Source organism: Oreochromis niloticus, linkage group LG20, assembly GCF_001858045.2.
Source record: "Oreochromis niloticus isolate F11D_XX linkage group LG20, O_niloticus_UMD_NMBU, whole genome shotgun sequence".
NCBI lineage: Eukaryota > Metazoa > Chordata > Actinopteri > Cichliformes > Cichlidae > Oreochromis > Oreochromis niloticus.
In genome coordinates, this window is record NC_031984.2 from 28,610,456 (window position 1) to 28,625,395 (window position 14,940).

Sequence of the window (14,940 nt, forward strand, 5' to 3'; positions counted from 1 at the left end):
CCTTGATATGTTTTGTTCTGACCTTACTTCCTCTGTGGGTGGGCCCTTAGTGTTTTCAGCGGATTATATATGTTTAATAGTGAGAGAAAATGTGTGGGTGCGCGTGGGTGTGCAACTCAGAGGCCAGTGTGAATCTGCTAATGAAGAAAAACAACAAAGCTGTCGAGGCCTCCCAGAAGCAGGTCAAACGTGGTCGCACTGGGGATTCAGGTCAGCAAAGGCAAAGGCCGAAAGGTCAAAATTAAAGCCAAGTGCAGACCTTGACCTCTACTGGGTGGAAAAAAAAAAGAAGAAGAAAAAATGTGCGTTGTCAAGAAAGTAAACTGCTGGAGACGGAGAACCCCCAGAGAGTTTTTTTCTCCTTTCTCATCCTAAATGACTCAATAAAAAAGAGACTTTACTCAAAGTGAAAGCAGCAGAGAAAATATGGTCTTGATGAGTTTAATCTTTACAGTACTTTATCCCACGGTGAACATTTACCAAACCTGCAGGTACATACTTTTGTGCAAAACACTGAAGATGAAAATGTAAAACATGAACAAGGTACTGAAGATCTGTGCCAAGTGATGTGACTTCATCACCAGTGCAATAAAAACTGGTCCAGACAAACAAATATGCATGGCACTTGGTGCGACCGTCAATTAAAACTGACCGAATACAAATGACTTTTTTGTTCAGTTAGACACATCACTACAGTCATGTGTGCCCTCCCCGGAGAACACCGGATTCAAGTTACAGGAGGTATCATTTACAGAGATCAGGGCTTCATGCAGTGGTTAGCTAGCTGACAAATGGTTTGGCAACTTAAAGCACCAAACTAAAAGAGAAACCTCTCAGTGGTGTCATCACTCCAGGCAGCAAGTTTATGATATCACATGAGCGTTGGCATCATATTGACAGCTCAGGGGCCATATTCACGTAACTTCTTAGTAAACGAGTGGCTCCTGCTGACAAAAGACACGTGGGCTTGTTATAATCCTTAGACTTATCACATGTTTTAAAAATTAGAAGTGACTGAAGTGCTTCCACGGTATCATTGTGTGCCGCGGTGCTTTCATAGAGGCTCACAAAAGGCCATTAATGAGTAAACCAGGCGTCCCTGCTGCTGTTGGGAAGCTAATTACAGGAAGTTGACTAATGGTTTTCTCCCTGTTATAATAAAATTGATTAAACAGTAAAATTATCATAATGGTAATCAATATAAGCAAATACAGGCTGATCACCTTTTCTGAAAGGATGTGTTATACTTTGCTACGAGTCCACCAAGCCTACTCGACAGGAGATGGGTTTCAGTCCCTTGCTTGCTCACATGCAGCTGAGATGTTTGTACTAGAAATTTCAAGTCTGAGCTTGGAGATCTCAATCTCAGCATGACAGGGGGATATTTTCATCCACGTCTGACACCTGAAACCTTTAACCGTCCCTTTAACGCTAAAAGTAAAGCTCACTAAAAGTGAAGAACTTCAGCTGCTGCTGTACTAATCACATACAAAACTTGATTGTAAACATTAAAGAGGCTGACAGCATAATAAATATATCTATAACACCAAGTCTACAGTTCAGATCCTGATGGCGTCAGACAGATGATTGTAAGGATCCCACTGACAGCGAGCATTTGGTCGATCGCCACCAATGAGCTCTGGTTTAGCTCCTGATAAGAGGTGCCGTCTCATCGTGGTTGACCTCCACCCGTGGCCGAGCGTTACGGTATATCAGGAACTGGACAGAGATCTGAACCACAGCGTTAAAGAACATAAAAATGTTTCGGTTTTGTTTGTTTGTTTTTAAATGCAAAAGCAGACAGTACCAGAGGATTTCACTCAGAAGAGTACAGACTCCAGCTGCTTCCTTAATTACTCATTTCAGTAAATATTTGACCGCAAAGTAATTAAAGACAAACACCATAATTCATAGTACAAAAAATACAGTCTACTATTGAGCAAACACCGACTCCTAACTGGGCTGAAACGATCAACCGGCGTTCACAAAAACACGTCCACTATATCCTCCCATGTGCTAGTGCTGATGACGGGTTAGCTTTAAATAAACTGCATAAGACAGTGACAGCAGAGATGTACCCCAAGATAAATATTTACACACACTACCCACAATTAGGGAACCACACTGATCATGGTGTAGGTTTGCTAAATGTCAGTCATCATCAGGCTGCTCGCTTTTGCACTGTCACTGTTAACTAAAAACAAAACAGCCTGTGGCTTCAGTCTAGCATTTCAGTGCAGTGCAAAGAAAGAAGTAGCCTACAGGCTTCACTGAGGCAGCTTTAACTGACTTGTTTCTTTCCTAACCATGAAACTGTTTCCCTGCAACTAATAATACGCCATATTGTGTTTCAATACACAATCACCTAATCCCCACTAAAGAGCTCTGCTGCCCTTCCAGTCAGAATTTCATAAAAATGTGCCACACACACGCAGCAGAGGCCTGAGGCCCAGCCTCCCCGTCCATGTTTTCGCTTCTCTTAAAAGGATACAATGAGGTCTAAACTGAGGGTGCCGAGGCTGCCGATGAGCCAGGGCACATGGTGGATCATGTAGCTGCTCTCACCCTGGCCCAGGTCAGGGTTCTTCAAAAGGACGCTCAGGCCATATGTAGTGTTTCCCAGGATGACCAGCGCGAACAGGAAGTAAGAAACTCCCTGTGTCGACTTCCTCTTGAACTGTGGGGGAAAACGATACAACAGAAAAGGGAAGTGAGGAAAATGTTGTGTTTATTTATTTATTTCTATTTAAAAAGGAATGGATGACATTTCAACAGCCAATAAGTACACGGTTAGATCGATAAAGTCTTGGACACCGAAACATTTTTACATTTTCTTTTTAGTTTTTGAGGCATCTACCAAAACATGCTCAAGTTACAGTCTCAGTTTAAGTAGGTGAGCAAAACGACGTGGGTTTGCCAACTAAAATGCAACTGAATCAGGCTGACATCAGGTAAGAGACTAAGCAGTAGTAGTATAGCGCTTTTTAGTTTCTTTTTAGCAAAGGAAACAGGCCTTTTCACTTGCATTTTCTCTTGTTCAGGTACAGCGAATTTCTTCTTTCACTTTAGTAAACATTTGCGAGCATGCTTTAGCTTACATATTGAACTTATCTGGATAATGTTCTTTATTTAAAGATCATTTAAAACTTGGAGCAGTAAGTAGTCATGGAAATACTACTCTTACTTGGCACTAGGATTTAAATAACCTTGAGACAAATTAAGGTAATTTTTCCCTCTTTATAACATTACTTCATTCCAATTTTTATTTTAATTCTTGTTCAATTATGTTTTTTTTCTTTACTCCTGAACTCTGAATTGTATCCACAAACTGACAACAATTAATTATATTTGTTGTAACAGACATTGATTTACCGAAATCATTTTAACAAGAAGGTGAGAACAATTAGGGAAAAAAAACTTTATTACACTTCTTTATCAAAATTTGCAGCACACCATCACGTAAACTATAGTTTTCAATGTTATTTGTTATTGACATTAACTTATGGATTACTGACTACTGCCTACACTTTGCAGGATGTCGGGCTGAATCATTTACACATTTATACCAGACCGTACTTTGTCATACTCACATTAGTGTATATCTGTGGACCTCTGGAACAGAGGTAGAGGACTGAAGACACTGACCCAATGCAGAAACCAATAATCTCTTTAGTGGTAAAAGGCTGAAGGAACAAAGGGGGAGATGCTACTTTACACACACATACAAAAAAAGAAAGCTTTCTTCAAATCAGTTTAGCAATTAAAAAGGACTCACTGTGACAGAGCTAGTGCTAGAGGCTGAGAGCAAGGAGCGACTTCTAAACCCAGAAGGAATGATTTCCTTGTGGGGGCCTACATCTGGGAGCTGGGTGAGGCTTGTGGCAAAGCATAAGAAGCAGGATACACCAACCATGAGTAAATGCGTCCTGCCTGGTGAAAGGACAACATGCAACTTACTCAATCAATAGAACAGACGACACCTCACCACAGCTCATCAGATAAATACAGGGTACACAGATCAACCTCTCGTCATGTCGATAGCACACAGGTCTAAAGAGGCTACAACATTCAAGGAGAGGCATTGGTTCTTCTATTGAAAACTGCCGGCCAAAAAAAAACAAAACAAAACAAAAAAAACTCACCTTGAGAAGCTTTGTTCTTCAGCTTGTAGTACGTGTACATACTCAGCATGATCAAGTCAGCTGCAACGTAATAAATAGCTGTGTATTGCTGGATGAAAAGAAGCGAGACAAACAAAACAAGTCAGACATGAATGGAAAAAAACGACTTTCTTAACACAGATTTAGCTGTTGTCATGGAATTTGCTTAAAAAAAACAAACAAACACAATTTCATAATGACACATAATTTCTGATGTTTTACAAACACCACTGAGCATGCTCCACTGCTTTTGATATTTTCTACATTAAAATCCACTTAAGGATCACATCCCTACAACTTACCTGAAGCGGAAGCTGATCTGCCAAAAAGGACCCAATCAGATTACAAGAGTCACCGCCCAACCACAACAGCAAAAACCAAATGGAGAGCGCTTGATCCATATTCCCACTTTTCCACGAGTTGTAATACTGCCTGTAATCAGAGGCAGTATTATAATCAGTATTACTAATCTCTGATTAATCAGAGAGAGATGAGATGGAACTATACAGGTCACTTAGTTCAGTTAGGGTTTGCTCTGAGAGCCACAGAGACCAACATAAACACTTACGGAAATGAAGACACCAGAAAGCAGAGGATGGACAGGAGGCCCAGGTAGACGCTGGCCATATCTCTGGCATCTTGGGCACATTCCCCAAGGCCCTCCCAAACCCATTCGGACCCATTAGGACACAGAGAAGTGAAGTTTTGTGAAGAGGTCCATCCAAAGGTGGTGCGTGTGAGGACTCCGTCTGTGGACATTGTTCTTCAAGCTGACCGACGCCTCTGTAAAAACAACACCTTCAGCTTAAGAAAGCGGCACTCCAAATACGTGAAACCAGATCTTCACTACACAGTCACTATAACAGCACAAGCGCGGAGGACACCACCGACAACATCACATACGGACCTCAAACTGAATTAAAGGCCATTAGAAACAAAAATGAAAACAGCCGCTTCACTTCCACATTCAGCTAGCATCGCCCTAAAACTATTTTCAGACGTAATACAAAAACAGATAACAAGAAACAGTCTGTTAGCTTAAGCTGCTAAGCGGCAGCTACCTGATAACCGTTTACTGGATCTCGTGGCTTTTAGGTGGATAACATCACCAAACGACCCCACTCATAGTAAACAAAGTGCTAAATTTATCTTGCCTGTGAGGTGTCAGCGGAGTCCTCAGAAGAACAACTTCTCAGAAATGGCAGGTAAAAAGGAGGCAAGCAAGAAACAAACAGGTTCAGTGTGAGCTGATTGGTCGAGCCTCAAAGAGCCGTGAGTCACGAGTCACGTGATTACATACTTGTCATATGACTTGCGGTGCAAATTAAATGAGCTGGTCCTTTAAAAAACAAAGTTCAATTTGACCCAGACACGTTAACGCATTGACTTTAAACCAACATAATTTATCTGTATTTCGGTTATTTATAATGTCGACAAATTATTATATAAATAAATAAATAATTTTCTGATTCACACAATTTAGATGTAAAAAGTGTATTTAGACGGAGGGACATTCTCACAGTATGTTTTCCCGTTATTGTCACATACCTGCAGAAGTGAGGCTCACACATTTCACATACTCTCATCACATATTACCAAGTCCTGTTAAAGTGGTTCATTTGCCTCCATTAGTTATTCTAGCTTTTGTAGTAGACCACGTGACCAATAAATTTACTGCATTTCAGTAAGCAGCATACACACGATGATCACATCAATACAAGTTAATCCTGCTGTATGTTAAAAAAAAAAAATAAAAATCAAAGGACAAATGTACTCGTGAACTTTAAACTTCGACAGGACAACTAAGGCAATTTTATTAGAGGTGGCAAAATAACCAAATATTATAATAAAAATGTTTCTGTTTATTTGTATATTCCGCAAATAAATCCTACCTGAAAAGCACGATGAACTCCAACGTCAGATGTTGAACGGGAAAGCAGAAAGAGGACTCATTTCCTAATTTTTTAAAACACTCCACGATAGCGTCAGCTGACACTGTCAGATTGCAGACTCAGCATCTAAAGTCTCTGTTGTCAGCTCGCGTGGCTTTTATTAACAGGCTTCCTAGGTTTCCGATGTCACGTGGTCCTCGGAGCGCAGTTTAAGCCGTGAGGAGACGCTCAAGTTTTATGTGTCAGAGTCATTACAACACGAAGGAGACGCTGAGGTCGGTGTCGGACTTCCTCTAAAGGAACAGCGCATCAGCTCAAAGGAATCTAAGAGGAAATGATTCTTTTTTAACTGACTGAAATCTGTTTAATGCCTTTCAGATACTTTAATGTAGACCTGGAATGACGAAGGTTGTAGGTTAATAGAATAGTTACTTACTCCTTAATTAATGAGCCTGCAGCTTTAGTAAGCCTGATGATGTGCCAGAGTAAATTATTATTGACAGCTGATGTTATCTGTATAGTCGCTATTGATGCTGGTAAATGTCAGGCTTTTTGTGCTTTCCTTGTGACAGGTGTATAACTGGACTGGAGGCTTTCTATAAAGAAATGTAGCCGTGACTGCTGTGAGCGGCACCATTCTGGACAAAGGAATATCCTGAAATCCAACACGTGACGGGTCTAAACTAGAATTATCCGTCATCATAATGACAATATGGCAAACTCTGATAACCTCAAACCTACTCCACACAACACATTCTCTTTGTTATATTTCAAGAACAGGTTTTATTGATGACGCACCCAAACATTAATACGGCAGGAACACCTTCAGTGGGCTAGATTCTCTTATTTACACAACGTTTCCACAAAGTCATACAAATACTTGGTAGGCTTCTTGTCAAAGTATATATTTAATACATTAAACAGAACAGGGGATTTCTTTGTTTTTATAAAGCAATTGTCACAACAAATCTACATATGAAAACAGATGATAGAAAAGAAACAACCTTTTCCTAACTACTGCAAAACAAGTTCTACTTCAAAATCTTTCCAAGCGAATCTGAATGTCCATGAAATAATAAGGGAACGCAGCTCTTCAATCTTTCGGTCCTTAAAGAGTTCTCAGAAAAGCAGATGTCTAGTGTAGTTAAGAGAAATTCTTTCAAAAGCCAAGGATGAAATAAACCAAGCTTCTTGCACAGAATCTCTCATCTGTTTTTTGTGTTTCCTTTCTCCAAAGAGAAGTGTGGGATATGAGACAGTTTTTCACTTCTCTCATTTCCTTCGTGATGAGGGTCTCACTTGATGTGGACCACTTTCTCATCAGTTTTCAACCGTTTGCGTCGGGGCTGTATGAAGTCGTCCTCTGAGTCGTCTGTATTGTCGTCCTCCTTTTCTTTTTCTTGTGGAGATTCGGGTTCAGCTGTTTCAGGAAAGCTTTGGCCTGGGAAGATCTCCTGCAACTTCTCCTCAAAGTACAGGCTCACTGCCTTGCCGGATATCGCCATCTCTGATCCCACCTGCCAGAAGAGGAGGAGGAGGTGGAAAAAGGAGTGACATGAAGGAAGATGGTGTGAGAGCGCCATTGGGCAGGAAGAATGAATAGGTTGAAGTGGGAAGAGGAAGAGGAGAATGAGGAGACAAATTAGATCTGGTTAAGACTCCTGATGGTGGGGTAACCCCGGCTCAACCTTGCTGTACAGAGCAGGGATCTCCTGCCTCCCTGTCCCACTGCGGCTCCCTGAAGTATTTCCACAATAAATGGAAGTTGCAAAATTTTAGTGATCTAATCAGCCAGTAGGGTCAAATACAGTATCTGAATATTTAAAGGTTGTTAAAAAACCTCAGATGCTCACTATATGCACACAAACAAAGCACACACGTGCATGTCAAATAGAAACAAAAAAAGCCTAAATGTAACAGCCTCCACCCTTTCCAAAGAAACAAACAAACAAAAGAAAGTAGTAGATAGGCACTGGATGCTCTATGGCTTACACGATAAAACTAAACAGACTTGAAGCCATCAACACAATCAAACAGAAACACTTTTAAACAGATTTATTTTGAACCTCCAAACACCCTCTCATCTAACATACTGTTCTTAAGAGTGCGCAGTCAAAATGAAACTTTAATCTTCATACATCATCTAAGGAAATTCTCTACTCTTTAATAAAGGGGTACAACATTTCTTGGAGCCTCAGTGGGAGGGGGCAGGAGATCTGCACTCCATTTGAAACGGCTTACCTGTGTATTAATCTGTTTCTCCTCATCATAAACCTGGATTATTCGAGACATCTAAAAAGGGGCAATAACATTACAACAAAGACAGTGAAGCAGCAGGGGGGAAGAACAGAGTTCACAGCATAGGCAGGTAAAATAATAACAGATCAGAAATCTGTTCGGGCCTTCTGTGCTCGAATACAAAGGTGCGCATCCCCATCTCGTTACTGCAGAAATTAACAGCAGGTAAAGATCGCACAGGATACAGGAAAGTTTAGCTCTCTGGTATATTTTTTCCTGTATCAACAACAGTCACATATCTTGTTATAAAGCCCCAATTTCAATGTAAGTTTACATTAAAATGTAAAGCGTACAGAATGCAATGAGAGTTATTTGTAAATCTCATAAACACACAGTGAAACACAGAAAACATCAAATGTTCAAACTGAGGCATTTTACTGTTCCATAAAACAATATTAGCTCAATTTTAATTTGATGATAGCAACACATCTAAAAAAAAGAAAAGAAAAGAAAAGTGGGGACAGGACCACGTTTATCACTGTTTAGCATCCCCTCGTGTTTCAACAATAATCTGCAAACATATGGGAACTCAGGAGAGCTGCTGCTGGATGTTTGGGAAAGGAATAAGCAGTCCCATTCTTATCTCATGGAGGACTCCAGCCTGCTCAAATGTTCTTGAATTTCATTGTCATTTTCATTTCCACTTTGTCTCAGTCCATTTTAAATGAGCTTTGGCCCTGAGGAGACAGCAGAGTTTCTGGATCACGTTCATATGATTTTTTCCATATGTGTCAATTTCAATGTCATCATCCATAATCATCCAGTACTGAGTTCCAGCCTTGTCCCTTGCGCACAGAGATTTCTCTGGATTCTCAGAATCTTTTGAAGACATGTATCGTAGATTGTGTGATATTCAGAGTTTTCACAATTTTATGTTAAAGAACATTATTCTGAGATTGTTCAACTACCACAACCTCTGCTCATCTTTAGGTCTGAGAAAATCTGCCTCTTTAAGATGCATTTTATACCCAATCATGTTACTGATTGGATATTAACCTAATTAGCTGCGAAATGTTCTTCCAGCCGATGTTTTTTAGTACCACTTTCTTTTCCAGACCTTTATTGGCCCCATCATAGCCGTTTTGAGACCTGTTGCTGACATCAAATTGAAAATGAGAAAATAAGTCACAGTTAAAACATTTTATGTTTTCTATGTTCCATTGTGAATGAAATATGTGTTTATGAGATTTACAAATGAATGCATTTGGTTTTTTTGGTTTTTTTGGCTTTTTTTACACAGCATCCCATACATTTTTTAAACTGGTGTTCTTCCTCTAATAGAAGCGCATCTCTGATGTCTCAACCACTGGTATATAATAAATGTATTTTTGGAAGCGACCACAGCATTTAACATGGGCACATATGCCATCAAGCGGCAGTGAATTCCCAGCTGGTCACACCTTTACCATTTTCCTCTTTCCTGACTCTCCCTGTTTCCCCTCTATACTCACTTCTATCCAAATAAAGACGAAAAAAAATGCCAAAAACTATAAATGAATTACCTAACTTTATATTTTGCGACTAACAGAATCACTGGAATGACTCACTGATATTTGGCAACTCTCACTGAAAACCATAAAGTATTTCCAAAAACCTAATAGCATTATCCAAGGCTTCAAATAAAGGCTCGAGGATCTTGCTTCAGTGATCCAGGTGGTACCTAAGATGCTGCTAGTTTACACTTTAGTACTGCCACTCCCAAAAGTTCTCCATCATAACCTCATAGGGCCTTTGAAAACCTCTATTCCAGACTTGTAGGAAGATTATTCTCACCAGGCTCGGTAAGCATTTTCTGCATTGGCTTTTCTGTATTCTGTGATAACCTCAGCTCTTGATTCTTATTAAAGGAATCCAATTTATTTGAGTAAGAATGATTTCTCAGGTTTTAATTAATAAAAGGGATTAAATCTATCCAGAAAATCTAGGATTCGACATGTGTTCCCCTTATTACTGCCAAGACTTTCACATCAGTCATTACTCAGTAATTAACAGCTCACTAATTACTTTCACTTGAGTCCTCTTATTACATTACAGTGATGAGGTCCAGCTGAAATGTATTTCCTGTCATAATATTACATTCCAGCTAATCACATGTTTTGACCAACATCCTTCACAGATAAGAACCGTACTTGCTGTTAATTTCAGTCACATTATATTACACTGCATCTATATAGTGAAGTCATGCTACAAGCCTCAGTGTTCACAGTCACTATTAGCCAGAACCGTAGGCCAAGACCAGACTTCCTGATAAACCACCAGCATTTCAGTGCCACGAAACAACAAAAATAAATACATCCATGTGTAAAAATGCATTATTTCTCCTAAGGAGAATGCAGATGAACATTATGTGAACTGTATTAAAAATAAACAGGTAATCACAGCCATCCATTAAAAAACAAAAATGTGGGGTTTCATTATAATGCAGACGGTGTTAACAGAGTCACACGGTGTTCTTGCAGCCAGTGTAAAAAGAGCACAGTAACACTCACTCCATCCTTCAACAGCCAGTGTTAGTGTACGAAACTGAACACACACTACTTAAACACCCAATTTCCCCTCGAAACACCAGGCAGTGTTCATAATCAGGTTAGACAAATATGATGGTTTGCCTTTTATTGTTTGACCATGAAAATGGTCAAATAATTCAATTTTTTGAATCAGCAGGCAATTCAAATATCAAACCATATCAGTCTAACCCACGTCTGCATGCACACACACAAGCAGATGCCATTCCCCAAAGCGGTCTCAAGACTCATGCTGCTCACCTCGTTGTATTTTGCACAGTTTTTGAAGACCAGGCGAATATCGGACACAAACTCCTGGACAGACTGGTAGTACTGGGAATTCCGCAGCTGCAGCTTCTTCTTCACCTTCTTTAGGTCCATGGGCTGCTTGATTATCTTGTAATAGTTGGGTACCTAAAAAAGCAGGTCAGATAACGTCTCAAATTATTTCACATGACTCCAAATATTTTTCTTTTGGTGAGACGCAAACAACAATGTTTTTAGATTGTAAAGATTTTAGAATTTAGAGATTTCCCCCAATCCCCAACAGCAGATCAGACGTTTAGAAACAAAGACGCATTTAAACATTGTCATAACCCACAACTGTGGTAGCAGTGATTTGCAGCCATGCTATAGTGCAGTCAAATATAAATGGGCATACAACAAAATGAAACCCATTATTAGCACAGCATGTTTGAGTAACTTATACAGAATACATACCAAAGAACATGTGAAATAATACGGTACAAAAATGTTACTTTACACAAACTTGTGTGGATTTTCATGTCTGTCACAGGAGATCCTACCCTTTGGACCTAGTGTCGCAACTTCTAAATTTCTAAAATTCTAAGGACAAGAAAGAGCAATGAGAGGACGATCTCAGTTTTTAGATGGCCTCTGGCCTCAGCAGTAGATGAAAATCAAAATACCATTTCACTTTTAAAATGTTAAACCTTTTCTTTCAGCTTTTCTCCCTGCATTTACAGCTTGACAGTAAAGACAGGTAAGGAGTGTGAGGTGAAAGCAAAGAGGAAGACGTGCAAAAGGCAGATGGCTGGGACATGTAAATGCTGTGGTCACACTGGCATGTGCTGCAAACCACAAGAACACAGGAAGATCCCTCCCAAAGAAGCAGTTAAAAATATAAAAGGTGGTGCTGTACGTGGTAATAGAGCCTAACAAGAACAGAAATTTTTCAGTACATCAGAAAAAAATTTTTAGATTGCAAAAAAGTGGGTAAGTGTATCATGTGAGCACACAAGCTACTGTCAGTTCTACAGTAATCGGACATTCATTCATTAAGGAAGAAAAACAGAAAATACAGGAGTGAATGTCAAACAATACACGAAATGAGGAACAATTAAATTTTGCTAACAACACAAGGAAGTAGAATCTTCACAGCAGCAATGGTGGTGCAGCATAGCTGACACGGTGCTACTTACAGAGCTAGGAACAGGTTCCCTAAAGCCCACGCTGAGCTCGTGACAGAAGATGTACAGCAGGAGGCGTTCACATTTCTGAGGACATGAGAAGAGAGAATTAGTTGCCTTGTATCAGTCACGTCAATGTGGATTACTGTGGTTGTTTTACTGACCCTTTGGTCCTCAGCACTCAGGTCCTGCTCCCCTTTGCCCTTCCTGCTCTCATCACAGTACTCTATTTCAGGGTTGGTTATACTCCGACAAAACGTGCAGAGAAAGTCGCCCCTGTGACACACAAATAACACACAGTACATTCAGAATCACATGGAAGTGCGTTTTGGGGTTTAAAGAGATCGATGTGTCTGCTGGTATCACAGCCTGTGACTATTATTCAGGTATTATGTTACTCAATGTCTTTACTTTTTCCTGTTGTATCTGTGACTTCCTGAAATCCACCCAACTACTTTTTACTTTTAAACCTGTTATTGTGCTTTTGAGGATTTACTGCATCTATGTTTCACAGCCACTAAACTTTACTGTAACCTTGTAAAAATAAGATTTTAATCTAAAGCATTTGGGAGACCTATTTGTTTTCAGGGGGATGTCCAATCAATAAAATAAAATAAAATAAAACCCTCATAGTAATCACTTACTTTGGAACTATCTTTATGGTGGGTACATGGCATTTCATGTGAAACACTTTGGGGCACCGGTCACAGCACAGCAGATCACCGCCATTGATGCAAACAGCACACCAGTCTTCATTTGGGTCATCCTCTTTCCCTTCAAGATTCCCGGTTCCAGTAGAAGCCTCACTCCTTTTGGTCTCTCCCCCCTTATTTGAATTTCCATTAGTGAGTGGAGCGACAGTCGTGGTGCTGCTGCTCTCTGTGGGTGACGAGGTAGTGGAGGTCATTGTGGTTGTGGAAGAAGATGACGCGGCTGTACTGGAGTCACTGAGTCCAGAACAAGGTGTCTCAGACTGAGGTTCCGTTTTGATGCGCTCGCCTAGAGCTTCGAGAGCGTCTTGGCCTGCAGATACAGCTCCCAGGACAGGATGGGGGCTGTTCTCTGGACTGATCATCTTCAGGGGAAAAGCACACACAAAGCAGTGTTTTAACTCAATACAGTTTTGTCAACAGTGTTATCATATCACTTTTTCTGTTGAATTTGCAGTGCTGTACTGCAATGTGATATTATCACATTACAACTGTATATATCATACCATGCAGGCACTCCTTTCAGCATCTTTGCCCCGCTCTGTCTTCAGAGAAGAAGCTGGACAGCTATAGCTGTCATCTGTACCAGGCTCCTGCTTCACCGTCACCTGCTCCACCGCTGCTCCACCTCCTGGCCCTCCCCTTCCTGCAGAACTACAGCTGAAACAGAGATAAAAACAAACCAAATCTTATAATGCTTACTCATTTATGACATATAATCAACTTAATATGAATAAACCTGCATAACTGGAACAGAACATGAATTTTGTTCTGACTCAAGTCGTTTTTGTGAAGCACTAGCTATTGTTAAGAGATAGGCTTGAGAGGGTTATTTCATTTGAAATAACTTATTTGTTCTGCACTCTTATTTTCGCTGTCCAAACAAACCTTTCTATTAATAAATGCAGAACAAAAACACACGATTTCTAAATCAGAAGAATGGAGATGCAAGAATAAAATTGCAAAGTTGTCTGACTCCCGTTCCAGACCACATATAGTTCTCATGTTAAGATATAAATAACATAGCAGAGATTAAAATTACAGTTGCCAAATTGTAAACACTGTATGTGACACAGAGCATCTTTAATACATCTTGCCTAGGAGAAGCAAAGACTTCCTGAAATTCTGGATCTACAGAGGAGACACTATTTGTTTTCTGGTGATGCTCTGATAGGAGCATCATCTTATAGCAAGTTGAGTGCAGCTCAGACTTTCAACAGCTGACTAAATCAGCCAGTAAGATGCATTTGTTTTAATGTGGCTGTGTCGTCAGCATTTCAAAGACGCTAAAGAGTCCTTCAATTAGTTTTAATACATTTGTCTGAATCTCAGCACACAGCAGACTCCTGTACACTCATCCTGTGGATTCATCCTGTTGCCTCCATCCGCACTAAAATCATCACTGTGCGAGCCTTTCCACTGCCCAAGCTATAACAGAAGCTCCGCTTAGCTTAAAAGATGAGATGGTATAAAGAGTAGCTGCTATTTTTCCTCCACAGTTTCCTTTCTCCATCATTTTTACAGAGGTAGCTTTTTTATTGCATCAACCAAAATCCACAATTCTACTTCACATCTTTGTACAAACAACAACTCATCAAGCATTGTTGACTGTTCTGTTCAGTCATTTTCTTCACAAAGCAATTTATCACTCCCATCAATCAGAACATTTTCTCCTGAGTGAATGATGTTGCCATAAAACAAAAACAATAGTCAATACATCCACATCAGATTTTTACTTAAGCTCTTCACATCATCAGGATTCAATCTTAATCTAAACGACACCTTTTTGTGCCTGAGCTGGACCAGTTTAGTGTCGATTAGTCCAATTATTTTTGAGCCGATTATTGCACATATAAAAAGCGTTTTCCCACAAAGTTCTTTCAATATTAAAACAATATCACTGAAATTAAAACTGAGGCTTTACAGATTCATATTCATATTGTAGA

At 39.9% G+C, this 14,940-nt stretch overlaps 2 protein-coding genes across 8 annotated transcripts in view; both read right to left on the bottom strand.

Moving 5' to 3' along the window:
• Window positions 1-425: 425 nt before the first annotated feature.
• Window positions 426-6,208, bottom strand: slc66a1 (solute carrier family 66 member 1). 4 transcript variants are annotated; one of them, XM_019349353.2, is made up of 9 exons: window positions 6,053-6,189; window positions 5,315-5,348; window positions 4,729-4,943; window positions 4,463-4,592; window positions 4,143-4,230; window positions 3,776-3,930; window positions 3,591-3,683; window positions 2,492-2,677; window positions 426-1,731 (listed from the first exon to the last, which is right to left on the bottom strand). In XM_019349353.2, the coding sequence occupies exons 3-9, from the start codon at window positions 4,917-4,919 to the stop codon at window positions 1,645-1,647; spliced, it is 930 nt and encodes a 309-aa protein (XP_019204898.1). In that variant the 5' UTR covers window positions 4,920-4,943; window positions 5,315-5,348; window positions 6,053-6,189; the 3' UTR covers window positions 426-1,644. The 4 variants fall into 4 exon arrangements, with proteins under 4 accessions (XP_019204898.1, XP_005454165.1, XP_025757799.1 ...); XM_005454108.4 differs by lacking the exon at window positions 5,315-5,348 and having other exon boundaries at window positions 6,053-6,208; XM_025902014.1 differs by lacking the exon at window positions 6,053-6,189 and having other exon boundaries at window positions 5,222-5,546.
• Window positions 6,209-6,815: 607 nt separating this feature from the next.
• Window positions 6,816-14,940, bottom strand: part of trim33 (tripartite motif containing 33) — a 31,371-nt gene continuing 23,246 nt past the window's right edge. For 2 of the 4 annotated variants that reach the window (XM_003449128.5, XM_005454104.4), the window contains 7 exons: window positions 13,501-13,654; window positions 12,929-13,359; window positions 12,449-12,560; window positions 12,297-12,371; window positions 11,116-11,268; window positions 8,294-8,344; window positions 6,816-7,569 (listed from right to left, as the gene is read on the bottom strand). In XM_003449128.5, coding sequence (XP_003449176.2) covers window positions 7,348-7,569; window positions 8,294-8,344; window positions 11,116-11,268; window positions 12,297-12,371; window positions 12,449-12,560; window positions 12,929-13,359; window positions 13,501-13,654 — 1,198 coding nt within the window. In that variant the 3' untranslated portion in view covers window positions 6,816-7,347. The remainder of the gene's footprint in view (window positions 7,570-8,293; window positions 8,345-11,115; window positions 11,269-12,296; window positions 12,372-12,448; window positions 12,561-12,928; window positions 13,360-13,500; window positions 13,655-14,940) is intronic. The other 2 variants (XM_005454106.4, XM_005454105.4) reach the window with 1 other exon arrangement.

Bases quoted from the DNA above. Each gene is read 5' to 3' on its own strand.
- slc66a1 (XM_005454108.4), bottom strand. From the start codon at position 4,919: ATGTCCACAGACGGAGTCCTCACACGCACCACCTTTGGATGGACCTCT. The intron at 3,931-4,142 runs GTGAGTTTTTTT...TCCTTTCACCAG, and splicing joins GAAGAACAAAGCTTCTCAAG to GCAGGACGCATTTACTCATG. The intron at 1,732-2,491 runs GTATCCTTTTAA...GCTGTGGTTCAG, and splicing joins CCCTCAGTTTAGACCTCATT to ATCTCTGTCCAGTTCCTGAT.